General features: G+C 37.7%; 3 protein-coding genes across 9 annotated transcripts in view; 2 read left to right on the forward strand and 1 right to left on the reverse strand.

Annotated features, from left to right (window-relative positions):
• The window catches only part of LOC127438417 (interferon-induced protein 44-like), a 36,041-nt gene extending 16,182 nt beyond the window's left edge, over positions 1-19,859 (reverse strand). The window contains exons 1-2 of one of the 2 annotated variants that reach the window (XM_051693993.1): positions 18,706-19,859; positions 2,749-2,807 (exon numbers count right to left, since the gene is read on the reverse strand). The gene's annotated coding sequence lies outside the window, so the exon portion shown is untranslated. Of the gene's footprint in view, positions 1-2,735; positions 2,808-18,705 lie in introns of those variants that run through there. The other variant, XM_051693995.1, reaches the window with a different exon arrangement.
• On the forward strand, positions 1,260-9,790 carry LOC127438424 (ras-related protein Rab-11B-like). The gene is made up of 5 exons (XM_051694006.1): positions 1,260-1,403; positions 5,792-5,987; positions 6,263-6,456; positions 6,558-6,638; positions 8,561-9,790. The coding sequence occupies exons 1-5, from the start codon at positions 1,364-1,366 to the stop codon at positions 8,704-8,706; spliced, it is 657 nt and encodes a 218-aa protein (XP_051549966.1). The 5' UTR covers positions 1,260-1,363; the 3' UTR covers positions 8,707-9,790.
• On the forward strand, positions 10,510-20,000 carry LOC127438423 (E3 ubiquitin-protein ligase MARCHF2-like). 6 transcript variants are annotated; one of them, XR_007896737.1, is made up of 6 exons: positions 10,510-11,301; positions 13,604-13,875; positions 14,360-14,564; positions 14,914-15,123; positions 16,642-16,935; positions 19,853-20,000. XR_007896737.1 is itself a non-coding variant. In XM_051694003.1 (5 exons), exons 2-5 carry the CDS (start codon positions 13,700-13,702, stop codon positions 16,798-16,800), a joined length of 750 nt encoding a protein of 249 aa, XP_051549963.1. In that variant the 5' UTR covers positions 10,510-11,301; positions 13,604-13,699; the 3' UTR covers positions 16,801-18,713. The 6 variants fall into 6 exon arrangements, 2 of the variants coding, with proteins under 2 accessions (XP_051549963.1, XP_051549964.1); XR_007896738.1 differs by having other exon boundaries at positions 16,642-16,913; positions 19,853-19,994; XR_007896735.1 differs by lacking the exon at positions 19,853-20,000 and adding an exon at positions 18,665-18,788 and having other exon boundaries at positions 16,642-16,913.
• The last annotated feature ends 1,450 nt before the right edge of the window (positions 20,001-21,450 follow it).

Genomic DNA, 21,450 nt, shown 5'->3' on the forward strand with positions numbered 1-21,450 from the left:
ATATTTTAAAATAAAATTGTTTCACTGCATTTTTTTAAATTAAAATATTTAATTATTTTACATTTAAATAATTAAAAAAGATTATTCTGCACTTCTCATGCCAAAATGTCAAGAATTACAGCTTTTAATGAGATCTGATTTCTTTTACTGTCTCTGGAAAGTTACACAACATTAATTATTTTATTTTTTTTACTTTAATTTGGACTCAGTCATTGTAAACATGTATTCAAGTAATTGTTTTGTTTTAAATTACATACACATATATATATATATATATATATATATATTCAGGGTTGGGGAGTAACGGAATACATGTAATGGGATTACGTATTTAAAATACAAAATATAAGTAACTGTATTCCATTATAGTTACAATTGAAATCATTGGTAATTAGAATACAGTTACATTCAACAAGTATTTAGATTACTGAAGAGATTAGTTTGCATTTTATTGTCATTTGTTTCATTAAATATTTAGTCCTTTCAGATGGAAAACATTTATAAATATAAATGATGTGATCCAAAGTGCATTTGAACAGCGGTGAAACACTTTCATATGATGTGTTACATTCATACGAGCAGACAGAGAAGTAAGTCTGAAGTATGTTTGGAGCAGAAGAAATAGAAATAAACCTTGTGTAAATTGTCAGCTTTACGCTAAGCTAAAATGTTATTTCTAGCCATTTTACATGCACGTTACCAGACATGATCATATTTTTTCAAGAAAATTCACGTTGGATGATAATTTCTTTTTTCTAGTAAGACCTTTGATATTAGGGCAAAAATTGTGTTCTTGATATTATTTTTTGTAATGTTTTCCTGTAAAAATATCTAAAAATCCTTAAAACAAGATCAATTAGATTTATCTTGTTTTAGAAACAACACTGTATAAGATATTTAGGTTTTTCAGAGAATGTATTTTTAACGTGTGTGTTTTGTCTTACTGTACTGGCAGAGTTTTTATAGTCAAAACAAGTGAAAAAATCTACCAGTGCTGAAGAAGTAATCCAAAGTATTTAAAATACGTTACTGATTTTGAGTAATCTAACAGAATACGTTACAAATTACATTTTACAGCATGTATTCTGGTAATAAAGGTAACCCTCCCAACCCTGTGTATATATAAAATTAGCGTCATTGCTCCAAATGCATTTTCCTGTTGGGTTAGGAATGCTGTAGTAATTCACTTATTGTTTATTCCCGTTTTCGATCACTGACATTTTTCATCGCAATTAATCGGATTTTAATTGGTGGAGATGCGCGTGCACACCCATCCAGTCTCGAGGCCGAGCTTCCTTCCTGTCGGTGGGATTCAAGAGAGATCCGTCGCATAACAGCAACATTTTAGTAGGGTAGACCAACAATGGGGACCCGTGACGACGAATACGATTATTTATTTAAAGGTCGGTGACTTAAATGGTATCAAATGAACACATAATTGTGAAGTATTTTCTTGTATCATCAACGAAAACGGCAAGTTTCCTGGTCTGTGTGGCTTGCTAGTTTAGCTGGAATGCTAGTGTACTGAAAAATAAACCCGTAATTTTGGATTAATCAAAGCGTTTAAAGCATAATTATGCATATGAAAAGCGATTTTAATTAATTACACTGCCGTTCAAGAATATGCAGTAAGTCATGATGTATTTCGTTTAGTTTAGACCCCGTTATGTTAGATAAGCACCTAGCTGCCATACTGTACAGAAGCTAAAGTGAACTTAATAAAGTGGTTTTTAATGTAATCAGTTTGTACCTAGTAACCTTGTACCTAGATACACATATTACATTCACTTAAATACGCCTTTGATGTCACCAAATACTTCGCTAGTAGTTTAGTGATGTGTTGCTTAATACTGTGTGGTTGGGCCATCGGAAACTTTTTGTCGTTTCTTTCACAATAGTCATTTCTTTATATTTAAACGGACCAAATTTGCTGATTAACTTGCAACTGTGAGCAGTTTTTGTGGCAAGGTCACATTTACAACCCGCAATTTGGTTAAATCATTAAACTTGTGGAAGAACTCTGTAAAGTAACAGTGGTGGACACGTTTGATGACATCATTGACAGGTTAGATGATCGTGACGTCATGTTATCAATTTTGGCACATCTGTGTTGCACGTTAGTGGGGTGGGGGAATTATTCTTTTTAAAAACATATTTGAGTCATGTTGTGTTTTTCCTTCCTCATTTTTCGTTTTTGCTTTTCAAATGAGGCTAAATTAATTTGCGCCTTTGAGAACTTAAAATCGTGTTAGACAAACTAAATGAGGAGTGTTGATTATGCAGTCACGTGACTAAGACGTCACAAAATATGTTGTTACTTGACATTTTTACTTGTTGATAACTCATGTTTAAAGGTGCATTATGTAATATATGTACTGTACTAAAGCATAAAATTGTTTAATATGTTATCAGAGATTTAGGAAACATGCTAAGTTGAAATACTGGCTTTTCCGAAAACATAGCTACAGCTAGTATATTCTACTTTGAAATGTCCTTTCCGGGCCGGAATTTCTGTTTGTGTTTTGGCCTGTGTGATCCCGCCCACTGCCCATTTCCCAATAGTTTTTCCGACTCCCCGGGTTGCCAGATTTGAAACAAGTTAGTGGGCAAACACAGCATGTTGCAGCCATGGAAGCCAGTAATACATCTAGCTAACATTGACAGAGTTATAAAAAATCCACATGAGCTGGTTTATAGTTAGCAAACAATAAAAACATTGCAAATGTATTCATTACCTGATCAACTTACAGTGTAAGGCTCCTCGCTTGCCATTGTCAGTTTGCTCGTTCCTGTTGCGTGTCCTCAACCTGGCAATACACGTGAGCATATTTTGAATTTGGACTGCAGTACCCATTTTGAATGCTTGATGTCAATGTTACATATTGCTCCTTTAAACCTAGATAGGTTTACATGTATTTTTTTCTTTAAAAAAAAAAAATAGTATGTCTTGTTCATCCTCACGATAGTATCCTGGTTTTACACCAGAGTCAGACTTAAGAAGTGTAAAAAAAAAAAATTTGAAACACCATTTCACATGGGTTAGAAACCCCAAATTACTGCTGTTTTACTGGTGTGCCACATTGGTTATTCTCATGATTTCTTGTCTTGACCAATGTGTTAACAGGCTTCCTTTAGTTCCCCAATTGATCTTAACCTGTTTTGTCAATTACTTAGGTCTCATCTAGAGAAAATGGTGACTGCGTTGGAATGGACACAGTATGAGTTCAATGATATTTTCTATGTATTTCTGGTTCTATATACAGTTTGATTAGGTGTATATTTATGGGGGGGTTTTTTTCTCCCCAATTTGGAATGCTCAATGCGATCTAAGTCCTCGTGGTGGCGTAGTGACTCGCCTCAATCTGGGTGGCAGAGGACGAATCTCAGTTGCCTCCGCGTCTGAGACCGTTAATCCGCGCATTTTATCACGTGGCTTGTTGAGTGCATTACTGCGGAGATGTAGCACGTGTGGAGGCTTCACGCTATTCTCCGCGGCATCCATGCACAACTCACCGCAAGAACCACATTATTGCAACCACGAGGAGGTTAACCCAATGTGACTCTACCCTCCCTAGCAACCGGGCCAATTTGGTTGCTTAGGAGACCTGGCTGGTGTCACTCAGCACGCCCTGGATTCGAACTCGTGACTCCAAGGGTGGTAGTCAGCGTCTTTACTTGCTGAGCTACCCAGGCCCCATGTTTTCTGAGTTTTTAAAATGATGGAGTGGGGGAAGAATGACAGCAGAAGTGTGTGTTTGTAGATTCGGTTTTATCTGTGGTCCCATGTGGAGGTAACCAGACTACTAACTAATCTAGTGTGTTTCTGCTTTTCAAATGAGGACAATGTATAAGCTTTGGGTGCAAACTTTGGTCAGTGGTTTAACTTTAAAGGAATGTTCTTGGTTCAATACAAGTTAAGCTCAATCGACAGCTTTTGTGACATGTTGATTACCACAAAAAATTATTTACTTGTTTATTTAAAAGTAAATAAGGCACTTACAATGGAAGTAGGGATATCCCGATACAATTTTTTTTTTTTTTTTTTTTTTTTAAAAAACAAGTACTGATACTTTCTTTTCAGTACTTGCTAATTCAATACCTTTTTTTATTTGTCAAAAAAATATCAAAAGTTTATTTCAATTTAATCATCAAAATGGTGTCTAAATAAATTAGTACATTAAAACTTTAATCAAATAAAAAATACAATTTTCAACATAATATTGTATTTTTTTTATCAAATTATTTTTTTGTTTTTTTTTTTTCAGAAATTTACAGCACAATCCAAAATACAACATTGGATTTATTTTTGTCAAATAAAGTGCTGCATAACAGAGTATCACAGATGTGAGATATTGCTTAATTGTTGTACAATTACTATTGATTTATTATTATTATTATTAGTAGTAGTAGTAGTAGTAGTGGTGGTGGTGGTGGTAGTATTACAGTGAATATTACATAACTAAAGAGTAGTGATACATTTGTCATACTTTTTTCATTTAAATTGAGCTTTTATTTTGGTGGAAGCTTTTATTTTGGATCGAAGCCCTTTCAGTTTCTGGGTGTTTTTGACTATAGCTTCTCACATCTGAAAAAGCAGGATGCTACATGACCCAATGTGATTATTAAATCTCAAAAGGCTACTATTTATATATAATGAAATATGTAGTCTGTATGTGCTGCGCGCTACAAAGTGAATTAGCGCTCTGCTCGCTATCATTTACTGCAAACAGTGCACACAATGCTTAAGGTGGTGTTTTCTGGCTCCACACATTTACAAGTGCTCGCATTTAAAGCACGCAGCACATGCAAACTATATGTTTATTAGGACTTATAGCTTGGCACCTCACGATACGATACGTATTGCAAAACACATCATGTTTTGATATATTGCGATACATCATGATATCAAAAGTATCCAATTTCAATTCCAATTCATTTGGGTTTACTGTGTTTCAGTTATATACTGATGTCTGATGAAGAGCATGTAGTTCAAGTTTTTGTCTCTTGGTGAGCTCATTAAATTGATTTGAAAGCAACAGTGTGCCAAGGTTGTTGTGTGTTTAGAAGATATGAATACACAAATAGTTTAATATGAATATCGATACATGGATCTAAAGTATCAATATAATATCATGTGATAACGTATTACAATATATCTATATTTTATTGTATCAACACAGCCCTAATATTTATCTCATTAAATTGCAGCTTTTGCCATTTAATAATCATACTAGTACATAATGTGATTGTAATTAGTACGCTGAATGTTTACGAAATGACATTCGTATGTCAGATGGTATCAGTTTTTGGGATTGAATGGGGCCAGTCCATAAATATTAAAATACACACAGTTTCACCATGGGTAAGCGATTTTATCATGCTAAAATCATATTAAAACATATAATGTTTACTCCTTGTGGATATACGTACATTTGAAACGGTGTGTATTTTAATATTTATGAGCTGGCCCTATTCATTTCCATTGTAAGTGTCTTACTGTAACCACCATTTTTAATTATTATTTTTTATTTATTTTTAAATAAAAGAGGGACAAGTCAAAAAAATGTTATGCAGTAATCAACGTTATGCTACAAATGCTGTCGATTGAGTTTAACTTGTTTTGAACATGGAATATTCCTTTAAGGTAGAGTGTTTCCATTCTAACATATTTTTAATCCAGATGGTGATGGCTATGATATCTATCAGCTGAAATTGGCATTAGGTAGCAAACTTATAGCCTTCTTGATTGGGACAAAACAGCCTAACCTTTCCTAATTTACCTTGGTTATAGTGGTACTCATTGGAGACTCTGGTGTGGGGAAGAGTAATCTGTTGTCCCGTTTCACTCGGAATGAGTTCAACCTGGAGAGCAAGAGCACCATTGGTGTGGAATTCGCAACCCGCAGCATCCAGGTGGATGGCAAGACTATAAAGGCTCAGATCTGGGATACAGCAGGACAAGAACGCTACAGAGCCATCACATCAGCGTGAGAACATTACACTATAATTTGTTATCCAAAATACAATAATTGAGCCTTTGAATGTAAAACCTGATTGTATTGTTTTTGTCAGTACAAAACTGGGGTGTTAATTGTACATTCAGTTACATTTGTGTTCACCTTGGAGGTTCATGGCTAAGAACTCTTTTATGAGGGATTTTTTTTTAAACCCTAAAGAAAGACTGTATCGGAAAAATACTTCTGGGTCCAAGACAGCTGCATTTGTATTTTATGTTTATGTTTTTATTTTATCTCCTTTAAAGGTACTACCGGGGTGCAGTCGGAGCTCTTCTTGTCTATGACATTGCAAAGCATCTGACTTATGAGAATGTTGAGCGCTGGTTAAAAGAGCTGCGGGATCATGCGGATAACAACATCGTTATCATGCTGGTGGGCAACAAGAGTGATCTGAGGCACCTCAGGGCTGTACCAACTGATGAGGCCAGAGCTTTTGCAGGTGAGCATCTCCACTTGAATGTCTCTTTTTTCTTTTCTTTTTTTTTTTTTAAGTAAAAAAACATAAAATTGAGGTATTAAAGTATCTCTTATGTCATCCAGAGAAGAACAACCTCTCTTTCATTGAAACATCAGCTTTGGACTCCACAAATGTTGAGGAGGCATTCAAAAACATACTTGCAGGTTGGTGCTGATTGCTTTAGTCATCGACTGACTCTTAAGGCTGAAAGGTACTCTACGCAAGTAAATGAACGCAGACGCATCTAGCTATGCAAGCTCGATATCACACATTGTTGCATTCTGAAATGTGTCAGATGGCAGTTCATAACACTTTCTCAGCGTTACCACAAGGGGCACTATAGTGAGGTTAGTGTGAACTGTCTGCTTCTACGATGAGTTTTCTCTTTCAAGCCAACTGCTGTCAGGGCGGAGCAACAGTTTGAAGATAATATAATAAGCAAGTAAGTTAAAGTCAATACATTTATAGCAGCTTACCAAAATAATAACACATACAGTTTAATGGCACAGACATTTAAAGTAACTCTATTACCCCACCCATTGAGTACTGAGGTTTGTTTCTGCAATGGTAACGCAGGGTAAGCGTGTTCATCCGGACTGTACTTTGGCAATACAGTGGCCAAGTGCTATCATCTGCATTCACATACTTGCATAGAGTATGTTTCAGCCTTTAAAGCTAAAGTTTACTTCGGTAGTCCATGCATCGCTACGTCTCATGCTGGCTTGAGGTCAAGCGTATACTTTCTGAGGCTAGAGTGCTTGACAGTGCGCGAGATGTAACAGCACCAGTGTTGTGTGTAATCTGATTACAAAGTAATTAGTCATTGTAATCTTAGTACTTCATAGTCAAAAGTGCATTTCTTAGGTTACACATTTTTAAATAATACTATTTATGCTCAGCCAGGTCCCCTAAGCAACCAAATTGGCCTGGTTGCTATGGAGGGTAGAGTCACATGGGATAACCTCCTCATGGTCGCTATAATGTGGTTCGTTCTCGGTGGGGCGCGTGGTGGAGCGTAGTTGCCGCGATGGATGGCGTGAAGCCTCCACACGTGCTATGTCTCCGTGGCAACGCGCTCAACAAGCCATGTGATAAGATGCGCGGATTGACGTCTCGGACGCAGAGGCAACTGGGATTTGTCCTCCGCCACCCGGACTGAGGCAAATCACTACGCGACCACAAGGACTTAAAAGCACATTGGGAATTCTAAATTGGGAGAAAAAGGAAAAAAAAAAAAAAAAAAGAATACTATTTATGGGGGGGCCTGGGTAGCTCAGCGAGTAAAGACGCTGACTACCACCCCTGGAGTCGCCAGTTCGAATCCAGGGCGTGCTGAATGACTCCAGTCAGGTCCCCTAAGCAACCAAATTGGCCCGGTTGCTAGGGAGGGTAGAGTCACATGAGGTAACCTCCTCGTGGTCCCTATAATGTGGTTCGCTCTCAGTGGGGCGCGTGGTGAGTTGTGCGTGGATGCCGCGGAGAGTAGCGTGAAGCCTCCACATGTGCTACGTCTCCGTGGTAACACTCTCAACAAGCCACGTGATGAGATGCGCGGACTGACGGTCTCAGACACGGAGGCAACTGAGATTCGTCCTCCGCCACCCGGATTGAGGTGAGTCACTTCGCCACCACGAGGTCTTAGAGCGCATTGGGATTTGGGCATTCCAAATTGGGGAGAAAAGGGGAGAAAATCACAAAAAAATATATATATATAATACTATTCAAATATGAATTCATGTGTCTTTTTTTGTGACAGCTGAAGGTTGAACGACAATAAACTAGGAGGAAATATAGACATTATTTTAAATTGTTTGAGCGGAAAAAAAGTTACTTAAATGTAAGTAATTAGTGTTGTGATTACTTTTCTGGTGAAGTAATCAGTAAAGAAATCTGATTTAAATTTTTAGTGGATTACTTGAGTAACGCTGAACGACATGCTGAAAAACGAAGTAGACACGAGACTGTGCATCAATTTTTGGCTAATGCATGAATTTTCATTCCAACTGTTTTGTTTCAATGTTCCAAGTGAATAAAACAAATTCAAATGTCTGTTACCTCTCAGTGTAACAAAGTCCTTCTATTCCAGAAATCTATCGGATTGTATCACAGAAGCAGATCGCCGACAGGTCCATGCACGACGAGTCTCCGGGCAACAACGTAGTGGACATCAGCGTGCCGCCCACTACCGATGGGTTAAAGGGCAACAAATTTCAATGCTGTCAAAATCTGTGACCCCACTTCCCCCTGCCTTTACCCCCACCTTTTGGCTATCTCTTCTGTTCCCCTCTCTATTTATTTCGGCTTTGCCCCTGTGTGTTGTGCTCTGGCTATGGCTTTATCCCCATTGTAAATTCCACACTAATTCTAGACGAAGAAGCGTGCATTTCTAGGTGACATTCCTTTTATGTTTTTCAGGGGGTTCTTGGTTGTTTGTCTCTCTTTTTCTTCGTTACTAGTTCCCACTATCTGAGTTCATGTTTGCTCGGCAAAATGTTTTTTTTGGAAGTGATTATTTGGGCGTTGATCGTGTGATCCGCTCCTATGGAAAAGGGATGGTGAGGGATCAGTGTGTCCTCTGCTTCCAGCCACTCTGATGGTTATTCTCTGGGATCCACACTAAACGCCTGCTGTCTGTTGAGCCAGATCCCAGAGGACACCTCTGACTTTGGGCTTGTAAGGGCAAGTTCTTCAGAATATGCCAGTCTGCGAATTCATCATGTCTGGATCGTACAGATACCAAAGGAGGGCTGCTGTCATCTTTATTTCAATTCGGGATAGTTCACCCAAAAATGAAGATGATGTCAGAATTTTAATTTTTGAGTGAACTATCCCTTTAAACATTTCAGGCTTCACACCTTGGTCCTATTCTGCAATATTGAATGGCAGGTTTGAGGGTGTGAATTTGCGCAATTTGATCAATGCATTCTAATTGCCATGTATATAGCAGTTATTAGAGTGCTTCTGTTAAGCATTTCATGAAAAGAATTGACAGATTATTCAAATAACAGTTACATATAAACTATTCATTGCATTGCTGAGGGGTTATAGCTCTTCAATGGGAAAATGCAATGGTTCAGTGTTTTAGGTGGTCAGTTCTCTCACTGGTCTGTGAATGAAGTCACTAAATCTTGGATTATTTGACTGTAAGTGATACAAATTTTAGGCTAGTTTGGAAATGCCTTATGTTTTCCCATACTGTGATTAAGATGCCTTTTTCAAGTGTGGTTACATGACATTTACACATCCATGAAGTCACAACTGTTTTGCCTTTTATTAGGTTACATTAACATGGAAAATAAACCAAATTACTGTCACAGTTGGAATGATGAGGCCTTTTATTTTTATTTGTAATGCTATGTAACATTTTGTATGTTTGAATATAAACCAAGAATAAGTGTCATGTGCTCTGTGGTCGGCATGACTCTTTGGTTGTATTTGGTTTCCATGTCATACGTTCTTTAAAGGAATATTCTGTTACAATTATAATACATTTGTTATCAAGTTAAACATTGTACCACAGATGCTGTCGATTACAACGAAAAATAATTTTGAATCTGTTTAAAAATCAACTAATTGTGGAAACAAAGACTTAACAGAAATCAAAGGGCCAACCACTTGCCCCATAGACATACATTGTAAGTGCTGAACTCAATGAAATGTTTGTTTGTTTTGCTGCAATGGACAACATGCCACAAACTAACCTTTTTGTCTGCTTGTCAGTGTACTAATATTGACAGTCAAAAATTTTGCAGTGTTGCTAATATTCGATATGCTAATCCACAGTTTATCTTAGAGTCCGGGTTCAATTTGTGGCATTATTTTAATTACCAAAAAAAAAAAAACAATTATTTCAAATCATCTGTCCTTTTAAAAAAAAAAGCAGCAGCAGCAAAAATTGGTGTTACAGTGAGGCACATACAGTGGAAGTGAATGGGGCCAATTTTTGGAGAGTTTAAAGCGAGAAATGTGAAGCTTATAAATTTATAAAAGCACTTACATTAATTCTTCTGTTAAAACTTGTGTGTTATTTGAGCTGTAAATCTTTAATTTTTACAGTAGTTTCAGGGTTTTGGGGTTTATGGTGTTATGTTGTCATGACAACAGAATTGTAAAATTGAATATAACTTTACACAAGAAAGGTTAATAAGCGATTTTATCACTAAAATCATGTTAACGTACATATTGTTTACGTCTTGTGGCTATACTTTTGAAACGGTGAGTATTTTAATGTTCACATATTGGCCCCATTCACTTCCATTGTAAGGACCTCACTGTAACCCAGTTTTTAGTTTTTTTTGAATAAAAGGAGGGACGAGTAGACATTATTTTTTGTTAATCATCATTATGCCATAAATGCTGTCGATTGATCTTAAGTTGTAATGAACCCCTAATATTCCTTTAAGTGACACCCTTGGGCAGAAAATAAAAGAGGGAGAATAAATGTGTTGTTCAAGAAAAAGGCAAAAATTAAGTGCTCATATTAAAGAATGATACTCAAATGAACTGATATTTCACAATACATAAAGCTAAACAGCACCAGTGAAAAATCCTTAGAAATAATAACAATAGATACTTCCCGGATGGCGGTTATTCACAAAGGCGTTTACGTAAATTCCGAAGCAGCGTCGCGAACTCAAGCTCCTCCCTCTCCGCTATCAGCGTACACTGCGCTAATCACAGACGTCGGTAGGAGCCTGAGTCGAGTCGTCTACTCAAAGAATCAACCCCAAAACAAGGCTCGTATTTAACCTTATCGTTTGCAAAACAGCGCCACATTTAAAAGTAATTCACCATTAAAGACAACAGCTCAGCATGGAAACTCATAAGGTAAAATCATTATAATTTTAAATTATAATCCCTGGATTTGAAGGCATATTTTGCTACATGGCTAATGTAACTAGCACTCTTCATGTAGCAAGATTATTTCAGATTCATTCGGATTGTGTCTTGACGCATTTGGGATTGTTTTGATTTCGTTTTAAACTAACAACCTTAAATATATAGTGCATTTAAGGTTATATCAGTGACTATATTTAAACTGTGCTAAAGGCCCACCCAGGACAAGAGTTTCATACAGATTGATAGATCATATTAAATAGTTTCAGTTGGGTTTAAATGTAGATTGCTATGACAGAATGAAGAAGTGTTTTAGCATCTTAAGAATCATTTAATATCAAATGACAGAGCTGTTCTCCTTTTCTATCCATATAATCCTATGTTAGAACAGGCTGCTGGGATATATGATGTTGATTTTGTTTGTTGTTTTGATAGGAGGATAATTTAATGTGGATTTTTCGCCAAATAGATACACTTAACTGCTACATCTCTTATTTCTGTATATTGTGTTAAAGGAATCCACCCAAAAATGAAAATGATGTCAGTGTTTAACTTCTTGTTCTCATGTCATTTGACATTGTTTCTTCTATGGAACACAAAAAGAGAAATTTTGAAGAATGTCTGAACTGCTCTTTTCCATAAAACGAAAGCATTCTGTGACCAGAGGCTGTCAAACTCCAAAAAGAAAAAAAAAGAAAAAAAAAAACACACCATTATAGTCTCAGAAAAGTCTAAACTTTTAATATAAAGAGTATTAAAGTACATTCAAATTTCAGATGGATTATTTTGGAGCTTGACACCCCAAATTATAACTAAGGTATGTGCTGGAAATGGTTGTATTATGGCTTACTATTGAAGTGTAATAATCATACCTTTAGTAGGCTAACTTGCAAATCTCCATGGCTTAGCGCTGGGGGTGCACGATATACTAGTGTCCATACATATTTGCCAATAACAAAAATATATATTATAAAAAATAAAAAAAAATTATCGTGCACAATAGTGGAATTACCGACGATATTTTCACTGATAATTTGTTACATTTTGTTTGCCTACGGCAGAGAATATCTGACTGCTTCTCTCCTTGTCATGCATCAGTTTGTGTGCGCAAGCAGAGCACCTATGAACTGGTCAGCTCGTGGTTAAAGTAGGGTTGGCAATTGTCCCATATTAGCCAGGTCGTCCCATGAGGGATGCCTAATTAACAAGCAGCTCCAGTTTAAAGGGTTAAAAGACAAAAAGTAAAATGATCAGTTATAAGTATCGGCCACAGTTAACTGTGAGTTATTGTTATCGTATCGGCCACAATGATCTGTGAATTATTGATTATCGTATCAGCCACAATGATCTGTGAATTATCGGTTAATTTATCGGCCACAATGAGCTATGAATTATTGGTTATCGATATCGGCCACAATGAGCTATGAATTATTGGTTATCGATATCGGCCACAATGATCTGTGAATTATTGATTATCGTATCGGCCACAATGGTCTGCGAATTATCGGTTAATGTATCGGCACAATGAGCTATGAATTATTGGTTATCGATATCGGCCACAATGAGCTGTGAATTATTGATTATCATATTGGCCACAATGAGCTGCGAATTATGTATCGGCCACAATGAACAATGAATTATCGGTTATTGTATCGTCCACAATGAGCTGTGAATTATCATTATCTTATCGGCCACAATGAGCGGTGAATTATCGTATCGGCCAAAATTAGCTGTGAATTATCGGTTATAGTATTGTCCACAGTGAGCAATGAATTATAGGTTATCGTATCGTTCACAGAGAACTTTTAATTATCGGTTATCGTATTGTCCACAGTGAGCTGTGAATTATTGATGATCGTATCAGCCACAATGAGCTGCGAATTATCAGTTAATTTATCGGCCACAATGAGCAATGAATTATCAGTTATCGTATCATCCACAGTGAACTTTTAATTGTCGATTATCGTATCGTCCACAGTGAACTTTTAATTATTGGTTATCAATATCAGCCACAATGAGTTGCGAATTATCGGTTATCCTGTCGGCCACAATGAACAGTGAATTATTGGTTATCATATCGGCCACAATGAGCTGTGAATTATTGGTTATCGGTATTGGTCAAAATGAGCTGTGAATAATTGATTATTGGTTTTGGCCACAATAAGCTGTGAATTATCGGTATCAGCCCAGAAATTCCATATCAGTGCATCCCTAGTTCAGGCTGACACAGTGGTTTGTATTCTGCTGTCTTTGATTTACTGTCCCTTCATTGGCCTTGTGCTTGTCTCTAAAGTAGTAAGGTCCATCCAACTTGAGGTGTGGGAGCAAGGCTGCTCCCTGATTCCCACCCCTGTGCTCCCCTTCCCCCGCCCTCCTGGACGGCACCGAAATGACCACAGGGGAGTGTTGCCACCTCCCAGGCTCCCTGTGCGACTGCACTGGCAACGCTGCCCTGTCTAAAACTGTAGAGGAAGCAGACAACCACCAGGCCCAGTACGTCACCCAGGTCACGGCCAAGGATGGGCGTCTACTATCAACTGTTATCAAAGCCCTTGGCACACAGAGGTAAACCATTTCTAAAGTCTCTGATTGTCTTGTGTCTAGGACTTGTTGTTTCAAGTTATCAAGTAATTATTCAAGACAAGTAAACAGTCAGTGATAAAGAGCAAAGAAAGAAATTGCAAGCAACAGAACAAATAAAAACAATAGAACAAATATACAAATTAAGATAAGTGTTTGAAGTTTTTAACAGCAGTATCAAGTATTTAAGTAAATATTCAGGAATTTAAAAAAAAGCGGAAATGTAACATAAAACTACTTATATTACTGACCTTCACTGTATTATAATGATACATTAATACTTTTTCAAGCTACTAAAATTATCCAGCCAAGAGCACTCTTCCCTTGTTGGCTGGTGAATCGATCACATGATCTGGGTAATGAGGTTCATGTTAATGCCAAGTTTAGCCGTGGTCTAAAGCTAAGGTTGACATCCATCGTCCTTGCCACTAGTCCATGAGATGAAGTTGTTAACTTCCTTCTTTCTTAGTGATCGGCCAATTTGTCGGATCTGCCACGAGGGTCAGGACATGTGCAACAGTGAGGGACTTCTCTCGCCGTGCGACTGCACTGGCACGTTGGGCACAGTACACAAAAGCTGCCTGGAGAAGTGGCTGTCCTCCTCAAACACCAGCTACTGTGAGCTGTGCCACACGGAGTTTACCATAGAGCGCCGGCCCCGACCCCTCACAGAGGTAACAAAGGTCAATGCCTTTAGCCTCGTCTGCATGGCTTAGCCTGCCTTTACTCCTGTATATGTGCCTACGAGTGCATTTTTATGAGTGTGGTACTGCTTTTATGAACTATAATGTATATGTTGTATCTCATTCTGTTGACTTATGATTATGCAGTGTTTCCTATTGGTGAGCAACCTTTAGGGAGAAAAATTTTTGAAATAGCTTTTTGATGCTCAAAATCAACAAATACCATCGTATCGTATTTTCGACCATAATGTCGAAATAATTATGGGTTATTGTTATTGGCCAAAATGGGTATTTCAGTGCAGGCTTAATTATCACTAAACCATGCCCCATCTCTCTATAGTGGCTCAGGGACCCAGGCCCCCGAAACGAGAAGCGCACCCTCTTTTGTGATATGGTGTGCTTTCTGTTTATAACACCCCTGGCGGCCATCTCGGGCTGGCTGTGTTTGCGGGGTGCACAGGACCACCTGCACTTCAACAGTCGTCTTGAGGCGGTCGGCCTCATTGCTCTGACCATCGCACTCTTCACCATCTACGTCCTCTGGACTCTGGTAATGTACTACAAACCATTAAATCCTGAACTGACTTTTTTTTTTTTTTTCAAAAGGGAATACATATAAATGGGTTTTGCGTGAATCTCACAAAGCCTGTCAAGAACATGTCTGGGTTATACTTTACTCCAAAATCAAATCAAAAATTTAATTATATTTTGCATAAAGAAAATGAAGTCTATTTTAGGAGCATTAAGACTTTTTGCATGATATTATTTACATGACAATTAAGCAACTACCCCCATTACAAAAAAACAAAACATTACTGTAATGCAAAAAAAAAAAAAGAACTGATAAAAGAAATTGCTTACAAGATCTAAGCATTCTAGGAGGCAAATATGGGTGCAGAAGAGTCAATTGGGCAAAACCCTGGAGGGACTGATTATTTTTATTTTATTTTTTCTCCCCTTTTTCTCCCCAATTTGGTATGCCCAATTCCCAGTGCACTCTAAGTCCTCGTGGTGGCGTAGTGACTCGCCTCGATCTGGGTGGCGGAGGACGAATCTCAGTTGCCTCCGCATCTGAGGCCGTCAATCCGCGCATCTTATCATGTGTCTTGTTGAGCACATTACCGTGGAGACCTAGCGCGTGTGGAGGCTTCACGCTATTCTCCGTGGCATCCACGCACAACTCACCACGCGCCCCACTGAGAGTGAGAACCACATTATAGCGACCACGAGGAGGTTACCCCATGTGACTCTACCCTCCCTAGCAACCGGGCCAGTTTGGTTGCTTAGGAGAACTGGCTGGAGGCACTCAGCACACCCTGGTTTCGAACTCGTGACTCCAGGTGTGGTAGTCAGTGTCTTTACTTGCTGAGCTATACAGGCCCCACTGGAGGGACTGATTTTAAGAAGTACAAACAAAATAAAAGTAAAACATCTGGATGCATTATGGTAATGAAAACTGGGGGAACTTTTTACTTTTGATTTAGATGTGAAATATGTTATGGACATGTTCTTACAAGGGCTGCACAATTAATTGAAAAAATGATTACAGTTACAGCTGTCGCAATTATATATAATAGTAAAAAGTGTCAATTACAGCATTGCATTTTGGTGTACTCCCATTGCGCCAAAATTTTATGTTGACAAAATATTTTTGGCCAGATGTGTGCATGAATGCATAGGCAAGTCTGACGCATTTAAATTAGTCTAAAGGCATATCAGTTATGCTCACAGTCTAAATTATACTGTGTAAATTTTTTTCAAAATGTGAATGACACTTTTTTTCTTGCAAACAAAAAATCAAAGCAATTCAGGAACACTGTTTTCAAGTTGTTTTGATGCATAGCCTACATAAAGAATATGGCGTACAACTGCCCCACAGAAAATAAGTATTTTACTGTAAATTCTATAATCAAAAGGAATAATTGCAGTTACAATATCAAAGGAAATAATCAGTAATTATGTTTTTTGTCATAATCGTGCAGCCCTAGTTCTTAGTGAGATTCACACTTTAAATCCCTAGAAGCTGGTCTTTAAACCAAATGTGTAAAATTTAGTTCTTCTTTTACAGGTCTCATTCCGCTACCACTGTCAGTTGTACTCTGAGTGGAGACGAACCAATCAGAAAGTCCTTTTGCTCATTCCTGACACCAAGGGTGCACACTCTACCCAGCATTCCTTGCTCTCCACCAAGCTGCTGAAAAAGACAGCAGACGAGACCATAGTATGAGAGATGTGGAGCGGGGAAAAGGGGCCCGATCGTGGTGATATTAACGTGCTACAGGTTCCTGATGCAGCATCTTCAGCTAGAACCGCGGCACTTGTGGATGCATTCTTTTCTATGTAATCCTTTTTATCTAAATATGTGAGCACTTCATTTTGTTTTTCACCAGTCTATTTAACGTTTTTTTGAGCCTTTATAAGTGTGTTGTTTTAAGCAACCGTAATTTATTTGGGGCTTAAACAGCCACGCTGAGGCCCCGTACCATTCAGTATGCATTGTATTTGAAACCATCGGAAATCTAACTTATTTGTATAGACGATTCCATTGAGCACAGCAGTGAGGGATTATGAATCAAGTACGTATGGCTGCTGAAGCTTAATACCAAATCTTTCTTTAATTTTCAATGTATTGTTTTTCTACTCATCTACCTTCAAGTACTTGCCATCTTAACCTGACAAAGAATTGGTCCGAACCGATTCTTGGTGAACTTCAGCCCTTGCGGCTCCTATTTAGTCGGGATGTAAATGTATAAATATATACACACTATGTGAACAAGTAAGCTCTAAGCTTTGATTGACATGGTTATTACAGAACTACAGAACTCTTTGCGCTTTGTGAGGAGGACCTCCGTTTAGGGCCCAGGCAGTGAAAGTGGAGGCTGATTATTTCTGCAGTAGTGAACCAGGCGTTCAAGCTCGCCCTTTTGAACATGCTCATCTGGAGTGAGAAATGTAGGCAGTATACAAAAAAAGAGTGCAATAACACACTGCCTATTCGCACTTCTGCGCGATTCCGCTGTAAACGCGCATGTTTTCATGCATGCCTGTTTTTGTTTCAAAAGTCTCATCAAATTGGTGACTGTACAGTGCGATGTTCATTTGGGGTTTTGCGTACAGATCTAGGGCTGTTTTTTCAGTCTGATGTAATGAAAATTACGTGACTATGGTGTCATTTTTGCAAAATTATATTATATAGTTTCTTGCACATATTGCGGCAGTTCCAAGCTGTTATGTCCACTGTGTGGCGCTAAAAGCGAGTTAAATTTTGCGTTTTAAATCAACAAAGTCAAACTTCTTACCTTAAACCTAAATCTAACTGATAGTTTCGAAAAAGCAAATGTGAGATGAAAAATGGAATTTGCCTAAGTATCCACGTCACTTTATAGTGCTTCAATGACAATTTTGTCTCTTTCAGGACTTGAACTCTGGTCCTTTGCATCATAAGTGCAACGCTCTATCAAATGAGCTACCAATTAATTTGATAGCACTAGAGCAAGCTTCTAATTTTAGTTGGTTATGTAATGCAAATGTTAAAACATATTGTCTTACAAGTCATTCACTGTAGTGACTATAATAACTGACAATCTCATGTTTGTGATTTGTGTGAAAGGGAATACAATTTGTTGTTGTAGTGCTTTTGTGTTCATTTCACCTGGAAATTGCTGCAATATGTACAACGAGCCACATAAAATTAATTTTGCAAAAATGTAAGCATAGTAACGTGATTCTATGAGACTAGGTTGCGTTTGTCTAAAACCAGTGGTCTCCAAACAATGCAAAACAGCATGCAATGCTCCTGAAGTTGTAGCACTTTGACAACGTAGCCTAGATGTGAGCTGATCAAATGTAGATACGTGTACGCTTTTGGGATCCAAATATGTGGCAACCTTGTATGTTGTGTTGAGTTGTGGTAAGTGCAGATATAAGCAGACCTCTACAAATTCATTGTTCTGAATCACTTTCAAATTGTTCTAAAATCTTTTTCTTTTTTTTATCTGTGAGTGTGTAAAGTTGAATGTGTATGTGTGTTTATAGTAAGCTCTGTTTTTTTTGGTGCCGTTTTTATTTTTATTTTGTTATTTTGTCAGCAGTATCAAATGGCCAAGGTTGAGGGATATTTGTAGCAGTTTACCTTGTGAACGATTTCATGCAGCTTAATGGGAGGTCAAGCCACTGAGGAAGAAGTCATTGAGTGAAGCTACACTTCAATACCAGACCTGTAATGAAACACTCATCCATTAATTACACTACAAGCAAAGGCATCTTTTAGCTGTGTCAATTCAGTGCAAGAACAATGTGCGAAAACACCACCAACCATAAGAGCTTTTCATTTCCTTCCATTCAAAGTACTATCTGAAAGCACATCTTAAATAGTTTACCCCAAAATGAAAGTTCTCTCATTTACTCACCCTGCAATATCGTTCCAAATCCATATGATTTGCTTTTCTGGCCATCACAAAGGAAGGTGTTTTGAAGTATCTCCAAGCTGTTTTTCGATAGTGATCGTGAATGGGGACTGTTGCTTATGAGCTCCAAAAATGACAAAAAAAGCACCATTAAAGTAGGCCATATGACTTATTCAAAGTCTTTGGAAGCTATTCAATAGCCTTTCTACGTTGTTATTTACTGAAAACTTTGCCCTTCGCCATTGCTCTCAAATCTTATTTCCAGTCTCAGTCTTCCGCGCTGTTTTTGGTGGAGGAAAACGCCGTTCTGGTGTGGATGAAAGGCATAAACGTAGTGAAATCAATGCGTTTTCAAACAAAAACCTATTCGTGTGGATACTTTCTTAGGACACGTCCACACTAATTAGTTTTTGTTAGAAAGGTATATGCAGTATCATTATAATTGCACACTCACCACTCCTAACGTGGACTTCCAAGCATGGCTTGTATGCACTACATTTGGAAGATGTTGGTGCAGAAGGTCTAAAAGCATGTTATTCACTGAAGGTCTAAACTTTTGGCAGTAATATTAAGGATGCTCTCCATAAAATCCAAAATAACACTTTAATTGTAAATTCTGAGTCTTCATTGTAAATGTGTAGATAAACTGATGTCTCTGTTCTTGAGAAGTGTTGTGTGCTGTAGGTCCAGGGTTCTTTTTGTATTGCAAACAGGTCCATGAATCCCTGGATTATTTTTCTGACCACTTTTTTAATGGACACAATTGATTGGTTTGCACCTAGATGCTTGTAGTCCATTCAGTGGAGCTGTTAAAGGGGAAGTTCACCCAAAAATGAAAATGTCATGCCTAACATCTGCTTTTGTGCTCCACAGAAAGATGTCTTATGGGTTTGGAACACCATGAGGTGAAAATGATGACGGAAGTTTCATTTTTGGGTGAACTATCCTTTTAAGTGTTGTGCTAACAAAGATCAGTGCCACAAGCCAGTGAGTTTGAAACAACAAAAAGGTCCTGTCAGATGCATCAACCGCCCATCTCGCATGAGCTCATTTGGCTTTGAGAATGAGAGAAATTCCACCATCCTTTAAATGGATTCTCTTCAAGGACAAAATTCTTTTGTATGGAGAAAAATTGTGCAATAGATATACAAAATATGATGGCATTAAGTATGGAAAAATACCTTCATCATCTTCACCATCATTGTCTGTTCAATTGCTCAGTGTATTTGAGAGGAAAGTGCTCTTTTATGCTGATCTGTACCACCATTTGTAACCTGAATACTAACTGGATGTTTAACTAGTGGTTAGCGAAAGGCAATTTGAAATGTTCACTGCTACTTTAGGGAATGCTGTCTCTTATTGTTGTGCTTCCACCTCGCTACACTTTTTGAGTCATTTGGTTACTTTGCAAAGTAGCGTATCGAGAGTGCAATTTCAAAAATATTACAATGCAATTTGTATCTATAACCTTAATACATGTATGATAAAAACATAGACGTAGATGTTGTTGCATATGAAGGACTTCAGGACTATAGGAGGAGAGGGACGATGTTGAGCTTGTATTTATGTTTTTATGTTTTGGACAATTTGCAGTGGACGCCAATGAGCTGGTGACAGTATGCAAGCTCAAATGATGCTTTCAATAGAACTGATCCTAACTATTCCTCAGATGCATGCTTTCTTTTCTTATTTAACTACAATGGCACTTTCACAAATTTATGATGGAAGTACATTTTTGAGGGGGTTTTAACTTTTTGTTGCAATTTTAAAAAGGAGATGTTTATATTTGAAAGCGGTCTTTTTGTCTGGAACTTAATTGTAAACTTGTACACATAGTGTGTTGTTTCAGTTGAAATATCTCAAATTTTGCCAGTGTTTTTAATGTATTCATTTTGTATGTATCATTTTGCTTTTTTTGCTTTTCATTTATTCATCGATCACATGACTTTTGAGACACTACAATGTTTATGTTGTTCAGTGGCTAAGAGAAAGCTGTTAGTAATGTCCTCAACAAAATGTTGGTGCTTGAAATCAGCCAAGAAAAGTGTGCAAAGAAAAGTGTGCAAAGAAAAGTGTGCAAAGCAAATTAAAAATGATGCTCTGGTTCTGCTAACTGCTCTGTTGTTGTATAACATGTATTTGGAAGATTTCAGAAGATTTTAAAAAATGAATATAATGCTACTTTTTTTTTGTAACACAAGCCATTTTTATGAGCTAAAGCTTTTCATTTTACAATTACACTCACTGAGCACTTTATAGGGACACCTGTACACCTACTTATTCATGTGATTATCTAATCAGCCAATCATGTGCCAGCAGTGCAATGCATAAAGTCATGCAGATATGGGTCAGGAGCTTCAGTTGATGAAGTGATTTGGACTGTGGCATGATTGTTGGTGCCAGATGGGCTGGTTTGAGTATTTCTGTAACTGCTGATCTCCTGGGATTTTCACAAACAACAGTCTCTAGAG

Source organism: Myxocyprinus asiaticus, chromosome 49 (genome assembly GCF_019703515.2).
Source record: "Myxocyprinus asiaticus isolate MX2 ecotype Aquarium Trade chromosome 49, UBuf_Myxa_2, whole genome shotgun sequence".
Lineage (NCBI taxonomy): Eukaryota > Metazoa > Chordata > Actinopteri > Cypriniformes > Catostomidae > Myxocyprinus > Myxocyprinus asiaticus.